This window comes from Plectrocnemia conspersa, unplaced genomic scaffold, assembly GCF_051122295.1.
Source record: "Plectrocnemia conspersa isolate PC_06_02 unplaced genomic scaffold, ASM5112229v1 ptg000012l, whole genome shotgun sequence".
Classification (NCBI taxonomy): domain Eukaryota; kingdom Metazoa; phylum Arthropoda; class Insecta; order Trichoptera; family Polycentropodidae; genus Plectrocnemia; species Plectrocnemia conspersa.
In genome coordinates, this window is record NW_028277176.1 from 14,669,642 (window position 1) to 14,688,219 (window position 18,578).

Sequence of the window (18,578 nt, forward strand, 5' to 3'; positions counted from 1 at the left end):
ATAATAAATTATTACAGCAACAGATGAGCGTAAATGAACGAGTTCTCAACATCAAAATACAAAAAATGTATCGTCCCTTTCTCCCGCTTTTAATCGATGAGATTTTTGTCTCCCGTATGCAGTGTTAAAAGTAATGAACAAAGTTGGAATGCAATTTTTATTGCTGCCGCAGATTAAGATTCTGCTAGACTTAATGAACCCTAAAGTTTATATAAAATAAAATTGTATAAAGTAATTTATTTACAGATTTTTTTCAGTATTTCAATACTTGTGTTTAACCATTTATAACGCATTGTGTTACGGCCTGTCATGCAACTAAAGATTTACAATAAATTAATAAATAAATATTATTTTCTAAGAAAAAAACAATTAATTAATTCGTAAAATGTATTAAAAATAGAAAAATATCAGCAAAACATTTAAAGCAAAACACAAGCAATAGTTTTTTCTTTAAATTAAATTTTTTAACATTAAACTTATGTTACGTTTGCAAACTTTTCATTTATATACTTATGTATTACGGTTACTTTTCATCTTTACGTAATTTTTTTACAATATAAACTAACCAAAAATGAATTTATTATTTAAATTAGATTACGTGGTTATAATACCACAATTATATTCATAAGTGTATTCCAAATGTCATACTATAATTATTATAACACAAAATATTGTAGTTCAAAACCAAAACACAGCTCCGAAATTATCTTGGAAGTTAATAATTTCAATGCTTAACTAATATTTGCTTTCCTTATCTTACGTATGAATATCAAGGCTAATTAACTGGATTAGCGCAAGCTATATATATGATTTAAGATTAGTGCGATGCAACAGGCAGATATCAAATCCAATATTTTTTATATATAAATTGGCTAACTTCACTTTTGGATAATAAGTACTTATATTTTCGATTCTGATACATATACTATGAATTTTTCACATATGGATGAATATCTCACAATTAGATAAATATTACTTCTCTTCAATACATCAAATAAAATCACACAATTTTGTTGTATATCCCTTGTACTGTACTTAATAATATAAAGTTAGTTAATTTACCCCTAAGACCATCGAAGTATATTAAAATAATATTAATCAAAAATCTCTTTATGCAACAACTGTCGAGCCCTCTCTCTTGCTTTTTCGCAATTCTATACATAAGTAAATGAACGTAGCTCCTCCTCAAAAGCCTCCCGATGCGCATGTCTACGAAAGATACAAGTAACCAATTTGTTGCCATCCATCCAGTAACAGAAGAGTAGCATTGTACGGACCAATCGTAGCGAAAAGGCTTTGTGGGTGGCGTTCTCATTGGAAGACAAATTAACACCTATTCATAGATACACAAATAATTAGCATTCTTCTGCCATATACAATGTTGGTTTAACTACAATCTCATATTTTTACACTTATATTGAATTAATTATTTACTCTTTAGATAATATTAAAATTAAATATAACTAATAAATAATTTAAATTAATACATATTAATTTATATTTATCGAGACAATTAACAATACATTCACGAGAAATTTTATTTGTAGGAAAATTGTTCTTGTTAGATTCTTATGGTAAAATTATATGAGTGAGAATAGAGTTTTAAACATTTATTAAATTAATAGCGATATTATAAGACACAATATTTTTAATAATTAATTATAAATTTAAGACAAATTTATTTATTCAACCTTAATAAAAATGTACTACACAATACTATTAAAAAGGTTTGAAACTATACTAAAATAATTAGTGGCATCTATCAGTCATATAGTTTATTTAAATTATATAGCCCTACTCCTATGCTTACAATTTATTATTTATAATTAATTACTAATATAAAATAAAATAGAACTATTATAATTATAACGTATACATATTTCAAAAAAATTGGGAGATAAAGCACATATATTTTTTTAATGATATTAATAAAGCATATATAATTTGGTGGAGTAGGGACAGGGCATTACTGCACCTCGACGGGAAGACAACAGCTGGTGGTATCTAGTCCACCGTTCACTCGCAATTTTTCAATAACAAACATGTAAATTCTATATAGTTTTAAAAAATACTGCAGTGGCTTAATCTGTATGTAATATCCACCCATCATTATCAGTCTTTAATTATGCGTCGCCCACTTATTAAATGTATGATTTGAAGGAAGATGAAATAAATAGGCATATAAATTACTAATTGGCAAACGACAGATTGTGAAATAAAGAAGTAAACAAAAAATCAAACAGAAACTGTTTATTTAAATAAATTTTTAACATTAAAATAGTAAACAATGTTATAAATATTGTGTTAATATGATTTTTTAAACAAGTGTTTGTACATAAAATCATTTTACTTTTTTTTAAAGTGCATGGCCGAAAAAATTGTTGCTAAGACCGCAAGCCGTCATTTCGTTCAAATCTAACTACTATCCGTTATGGGCGAGTCATAAATCTTGAATACTGAGTACAATGTTCGAACAAAACAAACTGCCGCACGACAATTTCATGTTCAAAAAACAAGTTCGTTTTAATACGCCATCAAAAAGTGACCCAAGACTATTCCAATCTGAAGAACTACCTCCAAAATATAATCACGTTTCATTTTCAAACCAAAATCAGTCTTCATACTTTCCCCTATGTCAAACTGTTAAAACGACCGATAACGTAAATTATGCTCGTGAGAGCACTCCGAACGTATTGCTTCGACAACGTGAACCACCGAATAGTGCATTTTTTAACAGTTCCTTTCCCAGACCTGCCAATGAGCTAGAACTCAGTGCTTTGGATTCAGATCCAGACGTATTTAGCACTAAAACACTAAATTTTAATCGTAATAAACCAATGATAGATCGTTCCATGAAAGAAAACGCTTTACCGAAACCGATACATAACAATGACGATATGCCTTACAAGACATTACATAAAAAGATGCCGTATCCTATATATGACTCGGATAGACTATCAAATCTACACAATTTTTCTGAAGGTAATATCAAATTGAATACTGGTAATATAGTATTGTTATATCATATAATAAGTAATTGTTATTATTTTAGAAACTTTAGCAAAAGCTATCAGCTCTAAGAAGGAATTCGATATGAACGGAAGTCACATGGATTTTTTCACTAAACCGAACACTGCAAGCAGATTCTCTAACGATATTTATGTGAAACAAATCAGAGATGAAGTAAAATCATCCAAAGACAAATTTCAACAAATTCGTAATACGACAAAGAAGACGTCATCTCCGTTATCTGATTATAATAGACGTTCTCCGATTCAAAAACGCATCTATGTCGACGATTCTTTAGAAACATCCGAACAAGAATCGTGTAATTGTAAATGCACAAAATCGAAAAAGAAACCGGTACCGAAAAAAAATACCAGCTTTAAAATACAAGACGGATTGGAAGAAAAACGTAAGGCTCTTCTGAAGAACAAAAATCAAACGATCAACAACCGCGACTCAAGCGATTCTGATAGCGAACAGATTGTTAAATCCAATAATAATGATATTCCAACAGTAGCTGATCTTTACAATATAATAAAGGTGCAGAACGAACAATTACAATCGCTACAGCAGAGAGTCGATCAGTTCATTAATATGAAAGTTAAGAATCAAAAAGAATCTCACGTCATAAGACAACGCAACATTGAGATATCTGAAAGTAGCGTTCATTCGGTACAACGCAAATGCGTAGAAACTGATCGGTTGAGCGAAGAAGTTCATAAGATATCCATAGGTGTAATGACAAGCTTCGAGCTTGTGATGAGCTCTAAAGAAAAAAAAGATAAATATGTAGACGAGTGCGTTCAAACTTCTCGCATATCAAAACAAAATGACGATAAAATTAGAAGGAATCGCTTGAGTGATCTTGCGAAGATCGGTAATTGCAAAAATGCTCGTTTGAGTGATCTTGAGAAAATTGTTAATCGTTATGATGCTCGTTTGAGCGATATTGAAAATATTGGTAATAGTTCACCCGTAAAGATTGTGCCTAATAATTTAGAAAAAGATCTAGAGACAAGCTGCGTGATGACGGAAAGTCTCATGAAAAAATTGGATAAGTCTTCACCGCCAGTTTCTCCTCCGCCATCTCTTCATATAAAAATCGATGATTATAGCGAGTTTGTATATTTTATTTCTATATGGGTTGTTCAAAAAGTTACTTTTGCTTTTAAGTATGTGTATATATCGCTCATCTATGCCATTTCAATTATATTTGAATCGGTCTTAATAGATTTATGCAAATTTTGAAACTCAAACATCTCGAAAATCACAGACATGAAGATCAGGTATAAACTACTTACAATATAATGTCGCATAAAATGACAGGTTACTATAAATTGCATTTATGAACTAGTATATATATAATTTCAAGCATAAGAACGTTTTATACAACCTATTTAAGTTCATATTATATTAAATTTATTTTTATATATTTTATTACACTTTTAGATCTGAAGATGATGAGTATATGCAACCTGGTGTCGAATGGACGTTTTATAATAATGTCATGGTAATTTTTATTTATTAAATATAAGTTATAATAACACTATACAACAATATATTTACCTCAAGGATAAGACAATTAAATTTAAATGTAATATTAGAATTGATTTCAACTATATCTCTAGTTATCAAAAGTATTTTCTGGACTTTCAAACTTTACTACTCTAGTTATATTAGATTATAATTCAGTTCCCCCTTTTTTAGTTGTTTTTTGCCAGCATATGTTAAATATATGCCTCTTCACAATGCCTAAAAAGCTCCTGGAAGTTTTTCTGTTTCTAACAAGATAAAAGAGCTCAACCATGTGGATTCTTAGCTGGAGCTTATAATATTCTTTAACTTATATTATAATATCTTGTCCCTCAGTTTTGCCATCAATTATTATTTATAGGATCTTAAGTGCATGGCTTTGAATCGTTATTTTGCTCCAACGAACAAAGTTAATCCAACCTCTTGCAGCGTTTATTGGCTACACTTCTTTATTATTTGCAATAATATATTTTCTATTCATTACTTATACGAAGGCGATATCAAAAACAAAAACTCTGTCATCATAGAATATGTTTAATAACGAACATTCATACATTTTATGTAATTTTTAAAATTAATATATATACCCATTTTAAACCTCTCAAGCTTTTAATACGTTGTCTATAAAGATTAAACTTCTTATCAATAGACAGAATTAGACATTCTGACTTCCCGATGATTTTCATTTCTCGAATAATGAGAATTTTCGACTTCACGCATTTCTGCTTTTAAAGAATAACTAAAGAAGTCATTATTTTTTTGATTCGTGAAAGATTTTGAATTTTGCAAATATTTAATTAATGACATCAATGTCTGGTTTCTTCGATTATTTCATTCCACTTTAATTGTTCTTTGAAATTTTGAGCTTAGCTCAAAATTAATATTTTCTAATTGTTTTAACAAAAAAATTAAGGCCCCCTTCGGCTGTCAATAATGTGGTACTCTACAGTAATCTTTATTGGCTGTAAAGTCTTCAGTAACCCTTCAGCAATAATTAAATACTCTTTGTTCCACAGATCACTGAAATTTAGGTTACTTAGTGCATTTTTAACTTATTACTTAATTGGTAAAAAGCAGTCTAGCACTGCTTCCATTGTGTACCATCTGATTTTCACGTCTAAAATGAGGTTCAATACATACTTTTGTAAAATGGTATTTCAAATAAGTTATGTTGGTGCAAGTTTTAGGTTAGTGATTTCTTTAAACTCATCCGCATCTAGATAGTTTAAATATCACTACTATAAGTGTAGCTTCACACGTGCCAGATGGATTCGCCCGGCGCCGCATATTGTGGGTGGTGTTGTATGGGCTAGTACTTACCGTTTCAGACGTGCCGGATGAATCCATCCGGTGACGGCCGGGTTGTCGCCGGCCGCGCTCACTACAACTGTCCGTCGCCGGGTACCGGGTTGAGTGTGATGTATGGAATTATACTGAAACTCGCACACAAACTGGGCCGGCAGTCAGTCGTTCACAGTGATTGTGGTATATTGTAATAAAATTATTAAATATATTCCTTGTGCTTAGGCAATAGCGGAAGAAATTTTAATTATATTAGTAGAATCTCGCCCCGTCCTGTTGATACATACAAAAACTATTGATACATACAAAAATAAAATCATAACGCGAAATGCGTGGAAGGACTTATGTGAAGCCGTTAATCCTAAATGACTGGCATCAGTTGACAGATTGTAGGCAGTGTTGGGAAGAAGCCAGCCAGAAACCGGCACGTGTAAAGCTACACTAACTAAATGATAATTTTGTGAAAGAACACTGAGCATTTTTCATAGTAATTTTCCTTTTTTTATTTTAAAAATCCATAAATAAATAATGTCTTAACTGATCACTTTTTTAGAAAACGATAAAATTTGTAATTGTGCAGTGTAATTTATCTTAAATTGTTATGATTTCAGAATCGCGTCAATCAAGTGTTGTACAATTCTCCGCCTTTAGAAAAAGATTCACATAGACATAAATTTGTTACCGATCAAATGAAGCAGAGATGTGAACTGACTGATATTAACGTGTCTAAAAAGTAATTGTTGTTTTTAAAAGCGTAACAACGTTAATCAGCAAAATATCTAATTCAACTTAATATTGATTCAAGAGTAACATTCAACGATGCAGTAGCTGCTCCGAGGCAAGAAATGAAAGCTTCTTCCGAGACTAGTTTGCATATGAAGAAACTCGCTGCTAAATATCTCGGACATGTCCAAGAAGAACCTCCGACTACGCCAGCCGCCGATTTTGACATTTTGACAAACCTTAGGAATGAAATGTCTTTTGCTACTTTACAGTATATGCAAAAATATAACTTGATATCAGGTATTTAATAAATAATAAAACTAATGTAAAGTAATAAAATTATAATGAAAAATCTATTTTAGGTCCTAATTACAACGTATTTGATGATGAATTCAAGCGAAAGATCAAACTACATAATACTCAAAAACATTTGAGACCAGCACGCAAAGCGGCATCAAAAATTTTAGATATAACTGCAATAAAAAATCAACCAAAATTAATTTAATATTGTTTTTGACTATTTAAATATTTATATTGACGATAATAAAAGTATATAGTAAATTAAAACATATTTTATTTTTCAATCAACGATACATATTAAAAGAAACATCAAACATTAAAAATAAATGTCAAATAAGCTCGATACAGCTTTCTCGTTATTTTTATATATTTCCCAATCGAACGAAACGGCTAAACCGCACGGTTTCTGTGATGCACTTCTACAAGCATTGCAACTATCTATCAGAGCTGCACATAATGCAGCAGCTTTCAATAAAAACTTTTCGCTGTCCACCTCGAAAAAATCGTCCAAGTCGTTCACTATGATCGTTTCCGGCAAGTTCCTCCACTTGTGTAACGTCGATAATTTTACTATAAGCTCTTCGCAATCGTTGGGGTAGACGAACGTTATTCTTCGCAATATATCCTTTTCTGTCCGGCCGCTGGATTTCAAGTTTTCGGGTAACTCCTTGATTATGCTCTTCGAAAAGAATACGACATTACCCTCTTCAGCTACCGCAAAAGCTTTAAATAATAATGCTGAAAGCCTTGCTTCTCTTTTTGCTATGAACGTAGTAGTACTTATTCTTTCCGGCGCCATTTTGATGCCCACGTTTGACGTTTACGAACGGTCAAATTTAGCGCTATTAGTACTTTTTTAATTTTGGCCATAACCAAATTTAAATTAAGCATAATATTACATTTTTGTAAGATATTAAAAATAAATCTGAATATATTAAATGTATATTTATTAAATTTTAACATGCAAAGCATCATCCCAAATACGCAAACTTTTTTCGGTTTAACGTCGATCAGAAAAGAGGGAAGTACTAAATGGAAAATAGTATAATAAAAACCCGAAATTTCTTGCTAAGCTGTCAAATAAATTGGACCATTTTAGTAAAATAAAATAAAATTTTGTGAAAACAATTTTCGTGCCACATTTAAATCATAAATCTAGGTAGACTTTTTGACTTTTTCAAATTAACCTCATCAATACTGACAATCTTGCCTTCGCTCCCATTCAATATATGGGATAATAAAACTATCAGTATATAAGTAGCTTCTCAGATCGTTTATATTTTTGTAGCTCCCATGCCTATTGGGCTAAGCAACTTCTAATTTAAATTATTATTATAAATTTGCGAGACTCCGGTATAAGAATTTTATATTTAAATTTATTTCATTTAAATTAAATGTTTATATTTTGTTTTGTAAATTTTGTATCGATTGCTGCTTTGAAAATCTGGTCCTTAAATTTAGACTGAGAATTGATTTGCGACTTAGTCTCCACAGCCCAGCTTAAACTAGCACTAAAGATATTTTTATGTGCGCTATTTCACATTTTTCCAATCTATTTTGATCCATAACCACCCTACAAATGAGATATTTTGGCTTTCTCACTATATTAAATAAATTATTCATCATAATATCCTTTGTTAATAAAAAAAACGTTATCAATTAAATATCTTAATATTATTTTCAAATAAACCTTCAACATCGACAAAAAATCAGTTGGAATATTTAAATCAATGGCCTGGCAACAATAAATCAATTACACTGTTGTCGTGCGAGAAATCAAAATTTATTAAAAAATCAGTTTGATATTATAATAACTCAATATCATTATTTATTTTTTGCGTTTTAGTGATAAGACAAGTAAATTAGTTTCTGCAATTCCATCACTAAATGCTAAATCTGTTGTAATATATATATTGTTTTATTGGATTCCCTATTCACACAAACGTAGACATGTCAGTAATTTTTCATGCGTTAAGCTAGCGCTGTCTTTAATTTGTATGATTCATGCAGGGAAATGCGCTTTATTTTATTCGGTATCGCTTGGCAAATTTTTAAGTCTGCATTCAAAGTATAGAGACAAGTACCGAATTTGACAAAATGATGATATTTAAATGAACAATTATGAATAAAGTTGTTATATATTTTTAAGCATAAATATTCTATAAACATTTAATTTAGACGGCTTCTATAAAGTATGTTACAGGTTTTTCCTAAAAAGTTTACCCCTTTTATGTGGCAGATGAAACATTTTGCCAGATTTCTTTTAACGTCGCAATTTCGTTGATCTCATTACCTCTTCTAAACTAGTGATATAATTTATAGAAACCGTCTTAAAATAAAATAAATACAACAAAACAGAAAGTCTAGCATAATTGCTTTAAATCCTAAAATATACACTTATAGTTTATTATGATTATATTAAGTGATTGTTATTCATGATAATAACAAATATTTTATTTATAAATGCATTTTACACATGGTAGGAAAATGCGTTGTTAAGGCTACATTTAAAAAGTACGCCGCTGTCAGATTGCCGTCAAAATGGCTAGCGACCGGGAGGTACTGAGAGAAGTATGGGAGGGGCGTTTACCGGCGTGTTTTCAGCTTCATCCGGATGAAGTCGTAGGCTTACAACAACCGGATCCGTTCTACCTAATGATACCGCGCCTCTCTTATTTTCCAATCGTCACAGATAAGGTTTGCATTTTCAAGCGACGGATCGATAACGCGAACCCCTCGCTTATTCCGAACGTTTGAATTATTTCAGGTCAAAAAACATTTTATGCGATATATATCTCAAGAAAAATCCGACAATGAAATGTGGTTAGAGTTTAACGGACAACCTCTAAAGTGGCACTATCCTATCGGTCTATTATATGATTTGTACGGATCCGGCGAATTGCAATTACCCTGGACGCTCACTGTGCACTTTGACAAATTTCCAGACGACGTCATAATCAGATGTCCGAACAAGTAATCACTATTTAGTTATATGTCGTAAATGAAAATAGGAAAAATATTTATTATTTTTGTTTTAAAAATAGAGACATTGTCGAATCACATTTTATGTCGAGCATCAAAGAAGCCGACGTTTTGAAGCACAGAGGTCAAGTTGTATCCAGTATGCAGAAAAAGGAGCATAATCAGCTGTGGTTAGGATTACAAAACGGTAATGGTAATAATATGACTATAATGTTAGGACGTGCGATGCATCATAGTGAATCGATATTATTTTTATTAGATAAGTTCGATCAATTTTGGGCTGTGAATAGAAGATTGATGGAGGCTACGGGCGATCAAGAGCATTTTAAACACGTTCCGGTCAGATTGTATTCCGAAGAAGGAAACGGCGGAGGAGCTGGACCGGTGTTACAGAGGCTCGTAAAACCGGTCACTACTACGGGAAGTCGGGCGACGCTAGCCGATATGCTGGCTGAAATATTTCCTGAAAAAACTGAAGGTCAAAAAAATATTTTTTATTCATAATTAATTTTCCGTTCAAGTATATTAGGTACTTATTTGTACTTTATTAGTGATTTTTAGGGTAAAAGTCTAATAAAAAATATATTTCACAATAAAATTTACATCGACTATTCAATGTATTTGTACATACATATATGTATTAGTATGTATATTGAAAATGTCTGAATGGATTTTCAGCTGTTTATTTTTAAAAGTAAATTAAATTAATTGATATTTATTTTTGTAAAAGTGAACTTTCTCAGTATCAAAAACATTTTGTTTTAAAAATATAATAAAAACAGTCTACTTTGATTTTCAAATTACATTTTCAAATTAAAAAGTTTTGAATTTAAATTTAAATCAATTATGACCTTAATTATTTTATAAAATGTTTATAATAGATTTAAAATGAGATATTATGTATGAATTCCAGTCCGCATCAGAACTCACGGAGTGACGGTTCCGTCGGATACGCCTCTTCAGTGGATGTCGGAGCACCTGAGCTATCCTGATAACTTTTTACACTTGTGCGTGTGTTGAGAGAGCGCGCGACGATCTCGGTAAATATACTTTCGGACAAAAATAAAACAAATCGATTTAAATATAAAACATGTTTTATTCTTTTAAATTAGTCTTGACGCATTTTATATAATATACGTATATAATATAATATAATATAATATAATAATGATATAAATTTTCGTATAAAAATAAGCGACCGCCGATCGTATGTGTATAACTGAGGTCGCTCGGCGGTCGCAATATGACGAGCTGCCTCTCATAGTCTCTATATAATAGCGCAATAGCGGATATGTACGCGAGTAAACTGTTGGCACACGGTGATATGAAGGCACGTGAAGATACCTTAATGTTTCTTTTTAACAAACGCGGATCCCCGGACTAGACCGGCGTCGCCCGTCTCAGCTGACGGGGGGTCCGAAGCGACGGTAGTCGTCCAGGGAGGACGAAGGCGACGCGGGCGACAGGGGCGCTACCGACGCAACTAGAGGTATGTATTCGAAGTTGTCTTCCGGCAGATAGGGGCGGAAGAGGCGCAGGACTCTGGGGGCCGCGGGCGGGGGCGGAGGAGGCGGCGGCGCTTCGGGCTCGTAGCCGCATTTTCTTCTTAAGGATAGGTCCCAGGCCGCCGGGTGCTGCGCTTCCGGGGAGGTGGGTCGTCTCAGCGACAGGTCTACGGGGCGCGCCGGCGGCGAGGGCGCTCTGGGGCACGTCTGCTGTCGCACGGCTGCGCCCCTCAGCGCCGATTCGGCCTGGAGCCACTTTTGTATTTGTCTCCGGTGGATGCCGTACTTCCTGGCCGTGGCTCGCTGGTTGCCGCGGCAATCCGAGTCGTGTCTGTACGAATCGAGCACTTGCAGTTTGAACTGCGGGGCGAAGATGCGCCTGGAGCCGAGTTTCGCGTCGTGCCGGCACCCTACGGTTCTCTTGGTGGCGGGGGCGCCGAATCCGTTCGCCATATCGCCGGCGATGATGCGCGTTCGGCCGCCGGCCCGCGACTGAAAAGAGGGAGTCGCGCGACCGACCGCGACTCCGACCTTCTCCCTCTTTTCGGTACGAACGAGCGAGGCGACGAGTGTCCGGCCGTTTTCGAAACGAGTTCGGCGGCGACGTTGCCGCCTCTTAATTTCGTTTTTCCGAACGCGAAAAGCGGCCGGAAAAGTCGGCAGCGCGACCCGAAAGGCTTACGAGAGCTTCGGCGCGACTGCGGGAGTGTAAAAATTTGTTTAAAACGTCCGATTCGAACGTTTCGAAAATGTGTCGGGTCGCGCGTCCGCTCGGAGCGGCAACGACGGCCGCGCGGCAGACAGGGTGTCGCCAGCCGCCGGCGGCCAGACGCGGCGCCGCCCGCGCGCGTACGAGCCGAAGCGCCCGGACTCGCGCGCGCCGGCGAGGGCTCGTCGAGTCGCTATGCCGCGGCCTTTGACCCAAAATTCACATATTTTTATTTATAACCTCGACTTGCGTAAATTCGTACTTACGCGACTATTTTTTTTTGTCTTAGAAATAAGTCATACATAAACTTATAAGATTTTGAAAATATCAAAGGAAGACACTAAAAATAAAAATTATGGCTTTTGTATAATTAAAGGACGTCTGGTCATTTAATATGCACTATACATTTAATGCTTTGCACTATAAACGACCACAGACTAAACAATTTTTGCTACCCCTCCCTAAAAAAAGGTGAAATGTCTTTCATGGACCGAATTTTTACATTTGTAGTGCAAAGTATTAATTTTATAATGCAATTAATTCACACCCTAAAAAATATATATTTTTAAAATCAAACCACTTTTTATCACATCTAAACCCCAAGGGGTTCAACTCTTTGTATGCGGGAGACGCTTATCGTTTAAAAGCGGGATACAAGGACGAAACTTTTTTCTACTGCGATGTTAGGGATTCGTTTATCTGCATTTATCTGTTGTAAATGTTTACTATTTAGAGCAGGAGTCTATTTTTTTAATTAAAGGATAGTCAAATAACGTACATCTGGTTATTTTCTTTACCTAATATGTACGACCTATCTCGATTTTAATTAAATATCACTATATTCCTCCGTGAGATTAGACTAATCTAGAAAAAAAACTAAACTGCGACGATAGATCGGAATTATAGTTATATGATAATCACTAATTCCGATCATTCAGACACGATTGAAACTGAAAAACACAAAGATTCATATGAAATTCGAACCTAATAAAACTAAAAATATGGTATATATTTGTATGCAGAATAATTAAAATAAAATATATAATAATGATATATTCTTTATAATACATCACAACATAGACCACGCTGTACAAATAGGAAGAAGTCTCTCAATTTTTCTTTAGTTCGGGATAAATCGGCGTTCCTAATTGTATTTTTAAAAAATCTGGATATCTGGTCATCTTAAATAAAGTAAAATCGTTTTACTGTGAATAATATAAAGTAGGAGAAATTGTCATAAATTGTATTATGGTAATTGGTATACCATCCATGAGTCCACTCATCAAACTATTTTTCTTACATTCTTAAATTTCTTCGATACCCATACTTTTATTCAAGCAATACTTACTAATTTTATATTCAGTAATCATCGGAAGTTATCGGATAGAAAAGTTTTTATTTTGCGCATTGAAACTTGAAAAATCCCTTGATAAATCCGCTGCCTGTTTTTAACGCTCCGCCTGATTTTCTACATATTGCTTTAACTGATTGACTTAATAGCACCATCCTTTATGTGACTCAATTGTTTTTCCATATTTAAATGACATAATGTTCAAGTCATTTTCATTTGAATTATGTGGCTTATTAGTTTTAGTTTTATAAATTACTAGCTTAAGGGTGATCCAACTTCAGTTTCAGAACATTTTTTAACACCCAATCTGCAAAAATTCTTCGTTGCCCGTTGTCTCTGAACTTCAGTTCTTGTGTTATATGAAATTTATACGTGCGTAGGTCAAGATGTAAAATGCGCCATAAGAAAAGCAATATTTTCGGCTGAACGGGCGCCATGCTCACGCACAGGCCTTACCCTATGTTCTAAAGTTTTTCACTACGTTGCGAATTGTTCGCTTAGTTACTAAGCGAACAATTCGCACTAAGCCTTAGTACGACGATAAAATTGACCATAATCTTCCCGTAAATTTTGATACATAGTTCGTACAGAATTTTTATTTCTGTAGATCTATTTTGTAAATGTTTTGTTGCAAAATAACATTTGAAACGTTCAACACGCGTGATTATTGACAGCTGTCTGATTTACAGTGCTGCCAACATAGGAAACTCGAATTGGATATGCATAATATTAATATTACACACAAGCTTATTTTGTCTAGTCTAAATTAATCTTAAAGCAGGAGCGTAGTAAATTGTTGATAAATGCTTTTGTTCACACATTCAACTTTACTGCGAATTTGCCATAATTTGGGTATATGCTCAGAAAAAACTTAATTTGTATTTCAAAATAACAAAGTGCTATAATATAATATAGCCCTACGTATTTTTTTATAGTGCTATAAACATTACTTGCTTCTTGCTTCAATAACAAACATTAAAAATCTACTATTTAGTCAGTTTTATTAGTAAGCCTGTGACATCATTTATTGAAGCTGCAACTTCATCATTTTCCTAAGGGAAAAGATAATCAACTGTTTAATTAGTTTAGATTGAATGCAGTAATAGACATTTTATGATGTTAACTGCACAAGAAAAGACAATATTAGTCCATCACACGTATGTTTTTTTCAGACAGGTCCGTGAAAAAAATGACTTACTTTGAAATATTTTTCGGTGGCAATAATGCAATAGTATGAATCGTGGTATAATACAATATTTAGAACTAAAAACTATTTTTACAGTTTAAACGATAATTTTATGGAAATATCAATTAACTCCCCCCTCTACCATCTTTCCCATCACTGGCAAATAAACACGTATGAACCTGCACTTGATTTGCTATGAGATCATATTATTTTAAATATTTATTTTTTGCGGTCTTATGCATATAGGTATGTATGTATGGGTAAAAAATTGTATATTGCTGCCTTTGCTTTTCGCATACACTGAGACCGCCCGCGAAGCTCGCTCTCTCTCTACTCGAGAATCGGCAGACACCCAGGCGCCGTCTCGCCGCGCCGAGTAAACAACTCAGCCGCGGCACAGCGTCCCGAACGCGCACCTGTTGCGACAGACGCGGCGGCGCCGACAAAATGGCCGCTCGCGGACACCCTCGGACGCGGAACGTCGCAAGCGCCGCATCTCTTTTAGTTTATTGTACAAAAGCTGCTGAGAAAAAAAACACCATTGTGTGCATCGGGGGAATTCTCGAAAGCCGAGACTGACCGTCGCCGAGATCTACCTGCGCGCCTTCGCAGAACTCCCCGAAGGTGCGAACCGCGCCGGAAACGTGTATAGAAAATCTGCATTCTTCTGCGGGTCGCGTTACTTTCGGAGCGGCGAAGGTCCGGCGCCTTTTATGCGCCTCTCATTATATAGGCCCTAATTCGCAACGCGGAACCTCGAGGAGGTCTCGCCGAGGCGAGGGTCGATCCTTGCTGAATTGCGCATAACTTAGCCGACAGAAAGAAAAATATACCGATTTACAGAACTATTGCATTCACCGATTCGTATTATAAACTATGCCAACATGACCTATAATAAGCTGACCATACGTCCTCCGCATTTTTTTTTCTTTTCCTTTGCCCTTCTCGAATAAACAAATACTTAATGCTATTTTTAGCTCCTCACTCTAATCAGTCCTTGAACAAAAATTTTCGAGATGACCTTTGGACAAAAATTTATAATTTCTGAAATGATATTTTTTAGCTCCCGCAGCAATTTATCCTCCTCGAATAAAAAAATCAATGTGCTATTTTTATTTTTAGTCTCCTTTGTATTTTCAAAATCTTAGCACCTTACCTATAAGCATCTATACTTCGTTTCATTTAACAGTCACTTTGAAGTCTATCCATTTCGACATTATTCATGTGAAAAAGAGATGAAAACACGTTTGATATATCATACTTATCATTACTCCTTTCTATATTTTAAACAAATTTAGAGACATTAGAAATTTTACTTTTATTTTTTATGTTGAAATAGTGAAAGTTATAAGTAATTAAAATCAATAATTTATCAATCGTTATCATTTAAATATATATCGATAACAATTTGAAGACGTACGTGCGCTGCGAGTGTCGGAATAACAATGAAGTACTTCAAACGAAATGACAACTTTGCTCAGTGCAAGCAGACCGATGAAATGTCGTTGTAAAATACGCGATAATCCTCAAAGTGACTCTGTTAATTGAAACGAAGTATAGGTCCTAAACTGTAAAACTGTCTCCGAAGATTGATCTTTGCGTTGAGACATTTTGAATTGCATATAACTTAGCCAACCTAATCTTTTTTGTCTTATCTCTACCTTATTATATGTTAGTTGGTAATACTTTTAGTAGTCATGAATTTGCTTTTGTTAATTGAATATATTTGTTAGTTTCAACATATTTACACGTTTAAGTCTACGTTTACTTATTATTTTATCAGTTTACTTGCCAGCATGTTTGAGTACGATTTTAATACGTTCAAATATTGTTCACTTATCTATTTAATTGTTTCTTTTACATTAAGACAGAAGGACGTCATTTCATATTTTTCCGTGGGTAAGGGGGGGGGGGTAAAAGTTGGCCACTCAGTGACCGTTATTTTAATATTTTTTAATAAACTCGAGTAGGTCTCTCTGATGGCTTTTAGGAGCAATACATTGAGCATAATACAATCTGTTAAGTTCACAAACACTTTGTCTTCGAAGGTAAGTTTTTGCGTTGAAGTAATTAACAGCATATAAATATTATGATTTACAGAAATTTTGCATATGCTGACTTTAAGTATGCACATACAATATCTAGGGTGTCTTTGAAGGTTTGTCCTTGAATTGTTAAGCTATAAAATGCGCATAACGTACAGAATCTGGGTTCCGAAAAAAAAACCACCCGCATTTCACCGACAGCAATTAAGCGCTAGCAGTTTACCGCCGCGTCAATTGATCGCATAAACAATTTATGACATACAAATGCTTGCTATTGCCAGGCAATACATATATTTTTGGGCATTTAAAATTGAAAATAAGGTTTTTCTTATGGAGATTTAATTTTTAGAATTAAATGTAAACTCGCGGTGTGCCAAGTCTAAAAAAAGTTAAAATCAATGCGTATTTTAAGAGGCTTAACTTATATACTGTTCTAAAATGTCTATGAAACTAAATTTGTGCAAAACGTCCATTTGCTGTTCAAGCCCAAACCTAACCTAACCTAAACGAATTAATCTATTTTAAGTTCAAAAAGTAAAATTAGTTATATAACTTTCATTGTGTTATGTTTGGGTTTTAACAGCATGGACGTATCGCAACTGTTACAGTGAATTAATATTTTTAATAGTATGCATATAATTTTATTAACTTAAGTTAAAATTAATCAAATATCAGTGAAACTGCATTCACTGCTACGCTTCATCATATGCTACGCAAAACTACTTCCAGGAACCAGATAAGGAGCGACTCATCGGTAGAAATTTTGATCAGTTTTGATTCCGAGAATCTTTTTTCTTCCGCCAGGGTTAACGGATTCGAGCAACCGTCGGGCGGTCACAGTTTCAGTCATCGCTGAAGAAGGGCATAAGAGCGCACTACAGAAAGGGCCTTGCCCTTGGCCGGTCGAGCCTCCACAGCAGACTTGGCGCCCCCAGAGACTGCAACCTCTAGAGCTGCATCCACTATAATTGGAGAGCGTGTCCTCAGTGTCTGTATTAACAATTGCTTTCTCGCTTTCTATGTATTATATCTAACATAACTTAGCCAAATAAATGTTTTTTAAATGGCTGAATTGCGTTTCTTTCGACATCCACAAAAATAATAAAAATGTATCATTTATAAGTATGTTTGAAACAGGTCTGTTAAAAACCTGATAAATAAAATATAATTTGATACTATATTTCTTATATTATAAAATCTGCTGACTATAAAAAAATTACTTTTATAGTAAAAAAATTACAGAATCTGTAGGCACTGACAGAACCTTTAATTTCTGTTTCGATAATATACAAATGTAATCGTTTTAAAACACATAGTTTTATTATGAAAATAAAACTTATACCATAGTGAAAGAAATAAAAAATGTCTCCGAAAATTTTATGGAACAGATCTGAAGATAAATTAAATATAGCATTTTTTCAGAATCCGTTATACTCGGAAGTATTAATCTACCTTGACATTTGCGAATAAGCCTTTAGAATTGAACATTCATAATTCAAACTCATCTCATGCAGTGAGACGTGATCAATTGCACATAATTACGTGTATTGTTACAGAATTAATTGTACATGCTATCCAAATGGCACCTGTACGTCTGTCGATACTCGAAGCGTCATCGCTTACGTTTTGAACTTTGAATCACCTATTGTCTAACGTGTTTTAGTTTCAAATGAAAAATATGACAATTTCTCTCGACGAAGAAATATTATTTATAGAGTTTTTGCAAATTGCTTTATTAAATTGCAGAATCGCTAGTTGTCTAGTGATAAGATTCGCTAATCACTGCTGTTTTGAACTTTGAACCAAAATCACAGTCGACGTATGTGAGAAAATTTGTTTATATATTTAAGAACTCATAAAAAAAATACATGACAACAATTCTACAGATTTACAAAATTTCTGTGTTTAAAAATATAAGACGCCTGACTGTCTACCG

The 18,578-nt window shown here is 34.0% G+C and overlaps 3 protein-coding genes across 6 annotated transcripts; 2 read left to right on the forward strand and 1 right to left on the reverse strand.

Annotated features, from left to right (window-relative positions):
• Window positions 1–2,380: 2,380 nt before the first annotated feature.
• On the forward strand, window positions 2,381–7,131 carry LOC148228332 (uncharacterized). Its single transcript, XM_088199534.1, has 6 exons — window positions 2,381–2,982; window positions 3,053–4,124; window positions 4,456–4,516; window positions 6,453–6,574; window positions 6,647–6,864; window positions 6,927–7,131. The coding sequence occupies exons 1-6, from the start codon at window positions 2,466–2,468 to the stop codon at window positions 7,067–7,069; spliced, it is 2,133 nt and encodes a 710-aa protein (XP_088055660.1). The 5' UTR covers window positions 2,381–2,465; the 3' UTR covers window positions 7,070–7,131.
• A 2,236-nt stretch (window positions 7,132–9,367) lies between these two features.
• Atg5 (autophagy protein 5) lies at window positions 9,368–17,710 on the forward strand. 4 transcript variants are annotated; one of them, XM_088199183.1, is made up of 6 exons: window positions 9,368–9,561; window positions 9,632–9,837; window positions 9,909–10,039; window positions 10,106–10,324; window positions 10,760–10,886; window positions 17,447–17,710. In XM_088199183.1, exons 1-5 carry the CDS (start codon window positions 9,406–9,408, stop codon window positions 10,864–10,866), a joined length of 819 nt encoding a protein of 272 aa, XP_088055309.1. In that variant the 5' UTR covers window positions 9,368–9,405; the 3' UTR covers window positions 10,867–10,886; window positions 17,447–17,710. The 4 variants fall into 4 exon arrangements, with proteins under 4 accessions (XP_088055309.1, XP_088055311.1, XP_088055308.1 ...); XM_088199185.1 differs by having other exon boundaries at window positions 9,909–10,033; XM_088199182.1 differs by lacking the exon at window positions 17,447–17,710 and having other exon boundaries at window positions 10,760–10,935.
• Window positions 11,198–11,954, reverse strand: brk (transcriptional repressor brinker). Its single transcript, XM_088199186.1, has one exon. It carries the CDS (start codon window positions 11,802–11,804, stop codon window positions 11,247–11,249), a length of 558 nt encoding a protein of 185 aa, XP_088055312.1. The 5' UTR covers window positions 11,805–11,954; the 3' UTR covers window positions 11,198–11,246.
• Window positions 17,711–18,578: the final 868 nt, after the last annotated feature.